The 3651-nt window shown below is 48.9% G+C and overlaps 1 protein-coding gene across 2 annotated transcripts in view; it reads right to left on the bottom strand.

Moving 5' to 3' along the window:
* USP6NL (USP6 N-terminal like) overlaps nt 1–3651 on the bottom strand; it is a 142511-nt gene that overhangs the window by 112004 nt on the left and 26856 nt on the right. For both annotated transcript variants that reach the window (XM_025213041.1, XM_006016309.3), the window contains exon 2: nt 2089–2162. In XM_025213041.1, coding sequence (XP_025068826.1) covers nt 2089–2162 — 74 coding nt within the window. The remainder of the gene's footprint in view (nt 1–2088; nt 2163–3651) is intronic.

Here is a 3651-nt window from a genome sequence, read left to right as displayed (position 1 = left end):
AAGAGGAGGTGTGGGTCCCCCCCCCCCTTGTTAAGGGGGGGGGGGGGGGGGGAGAGCATCATCTTGGATCTGAGTGTGGTGAATCTCCAAGGGTTCATAAGGTGGTGACAGCTTTCAGTCACTAACAATAGTGACAGCCTTGATTTGAACCAGGCATAGGTAAAAAAGACTCTACATCACAACCAGTGCTATTTCCACTGGCCATTGTACTCCCCAAGTAACAAAGATCATTCATTATCAGGGACCCATATTTTCCCTGTCTCACAGAAAAACGAAGTAAAACACAGATTTCCCTCCTTACCAAAGTAAAATGTGGATTTCTTATTTTAGCAGAGAAACCTACGGATTTTGCACTTTTGCGATGAGCATTCTGCAGGCTGGCAATGTTCCAGCAAGCAGGGGGCTGGGAGGGGGCAGGACAGGCACGGGGTGCCATGTGCATGTACATGTAAATGGCTGCCAGGCAGCCTGGAGAGCAGCTCCCACACAAGTGGCGGGGGGCACTGAGGCCTCCATAAGGAGGGATGGAGTTGGGCTGGGGCTTCTGCCCAGCCAGGCAGTGTGTGGGGCTTAGGATCCGGGGTTGCGATGCAGCAATGCACGGGCGCAGTGCCCCTGCTGAGTGTGGGACGGGGCCATGGGCAACTTGTCCGGGGGGGTGCGGGCAGCTCCCTACCACTGTGTGCACTCCTACAGGCTCATGTCTACAGGCTAGATCTGTGTGGGGCAGGTGTGCACTGATGGCTCGGGATCCTGCCCTGCTGCCCTCCCCTGGGGCCCCTGCAGCCTGGTGGATGTGACCCAGCAGGGCAGAGGGGCCGCATGGGGAAGCTGCTTGTCACTGCAAGCTCCGCACTGCCCTAGTGACATGTGTCCTGCATGTGCAACAGCAGTGAGGGCAGCGGCGTGGGGTTGTGTCCCTCACTGCAGCCCTGTGAACAGGGAACACGTCGCCAGGGCAGCACAGAGCTCACAGTGGCAAACAGCTTTCCTGAGTAGCGCCGCTCTGCCCTGCAGCGCTGGGTCGCACACACCGGGCTGTGGAGGCTCCAGGGGATGGCAGCAGGGCAGGAGCCCAACCCCACAGTGGGCAGCCTGCCCCACCACTCCCCCACACACAGATCTGGGGGGCACAAGTCCTCCCTGCCCCCTCAGAGTGTGCACAGCAGATGGAGCCAGCCTCTCCTCCCCACCTGAGCCCAAAGCAGGCAGTGTGGGGGAAGCCGGGCTCTGCTCTGCTGTAGCAGCCACAGCCTCCAGCCGGGGCAGTGGAGCCGGGCTGGCCCCATAGCCCTAGCAGTTGGGTGCTCCCTCTGGCAGGGGGGCAGTGACTGGAGGGGGCAGTGAGGGGCATGAGCAGGGCTGGGGGGGCTGTGGGAAGGAATGAGGAGCACCAGCAGGACCAGGGGGGGCTGTGGGGGTCCTTTCATTTTAATCATGAATTGCAATTTTTTTTTTTTATCAGAGAATTTGTGATTATTTTTTAATCAGGAAGAAATAGGATCTGTGCTCATTATTCACAAAACTAAATTGGACTTTTTCAGCTATAAGGCTTAGGACAGATAGCAGTAATATCACTATAAAACAAATGTTGCCAACAATAAAATGACCATGCTCCCTAGAATCAGAGAGCTGCCACACTGTATATGCTATGCTTTGTATAATGTTATGTGCAATGCTACCCTTAATTCTCCAAATTTAAGTCAGTGATTGTAGAGTATCAGCGCCAATGACAATGCAATGGGAACACGCAAGTAGGTTGTTGGCATATTTATCCCAGTTGCATTTTGCACGGTCTTGTACTAGCTAAATGGTTTAAAGAACACATGAAATGGTAACCTTTGTTTATAAAAATTAATTTACTATCAGAGTCCAATATGGGTATATTTTTGCCTTTTAAATTAGCACTAGTGATTTAACGTTCAATTTCTAGTGCCATATATTAATGATCAACTTAAAAAGTAAATGCACAGGCATAAAAACACTGGTTTAATATCATACAGAATATTTTAGGAAGAGCTAAGGAAGACTATGCTTCCATTTCTAACAGATTATGTTAAATACTACACCATTAATCAGGACGCTTACCCTGTCATACTTGGCAACTATCTCTGCTCGCTCTTGGGCAAGTTTGATAGCAGCATCCTGCTCAGCATCTGAGTCTGTGGAGGATTAAAACAAAAGGTTATTTAGAATTACTCTCCCTTTAACAGAAATCTGCAGATAAACACAGAGTATAAATCTGTTTCATAGAGACTCTCAGGCCTGAGAAGCACCAAAACGAATGTATCAAATAAACGAGACCTTGGCACTGCAATCTGACAAGTAACAACTTGAACAACTGTTTAGAACCATTAAAAATATAGCGTTGTGTTCCAACTGCTGAGTAGACATAACTTCAGCTCTCAAACCTGTAATCTAACAATATGTTCTGTTTCTACAGCATTATGAAAAACTAAAGAACTAAAGTTTGCATCGCAGCAAGTTACTGTATTTACTTGAATATAAGATGACCCCAAATGTAAGATGATTCCCCCCAATAATTAGATTCTATATATGGAACATTTCTAAATTTGTTATATTTTTCCAGGTATAGAATCTAATTATTGGAGGTTTGTCTTGAATTTGTCCCCTCCCACTGTTATGGCAGGGACAATAAACCAGAGGTGGGTGTCAGGTAGCCTCCTTTCCCTCGACCCACCCAACTTCTTCCCCCTGCAGCCCTTTCCCTCCCCACTTCCTTACTGTCAGCACATGGAAGTGAGTGTTTTCAAATTTGCCCCTGACTTTGAAATAAACATACCAGCACTAATTTGCATATTGGCAAATTATAAGAAGTGCCCAAAAAATTAGTTCCTCCAAAATGGATACATTTTACCTTTTTTGAAACCGTTACAAATTTTAGCACAGGTAGTCTATAAACACACTTTTAAGCCTACTTGTACATAGTACAAACCACACATTATTACTCAAGAGACAAAAGGATCACGATTTAAAATACAGTTCATTGGGCTGGGCCCCAGCCGAGCCAACTGTACTTCAAATCATGGTGACCCCACCGCTCAGCACGTGCTTGTATTCTAGTTACCAAACAAAGGAGCCACGTGCTAATTAGCCTCCAACTCATGACTGGGGAGAAGCACTCTGAAGTGCTTTGGGTTAGGGTTCAAGGCAAAAGAGGGGAAAGGGACCTAACGGTGGGAGTTTACTATAGACCACCCAACCAAGGAGAGGAGCTTGACCAGGAATTCTTGGGTCAGCTCACCGAGGTAGCGAAGGCTAAAGATGTGGTAGTCATGGGGGACCTGAACTTCCCAGACATGTGCTGGAAGGAGCTATCAGCCAGGTCTGAGTGCTCCCGTAGGTTCTTACACAGAGTCCAGGACCTTCATCTAACCCAGGAGGTGCACAGCCCCACCAGGGGGGATGCCTTGTTGGACTTGGTGTTGGCCACGGGCGACAACCTGGTGAGGGGGCTGCGGGTGCTTGACCCCCTGGGCGACAGTGACCACTGCCTGCTGGAATTCACCATTCAGCGCAAGGTGGCAAAGGCAAGCAGTCAGGCTGTGGCCCTAGATTTTAGGAGGGCGAACTTCAACAAGCTAAGGAGGATAGTTGGACAAGCGCTGAAGTCTCAGAGGGGAGGAGAGC

Source organism: Alligator sinensis, unplaced genomic scaffold (assembly GCF_000455745.1).
Source record: "Alligator sinensis unplaced genomic scaffold, ASM45574v1 scaffold268_1, whole genome shotgun sequence".
Taxonomy (NCBI): Eukaryota; Metazoa; Chordata; order Crocodylia; family Alligatoridae; genus Alligator; species Alligator sinensis.
Note: the sequence above shows the minus strand (reverse complement) of the source record. Positions and strands in the feature narration are given on the sequence as shown.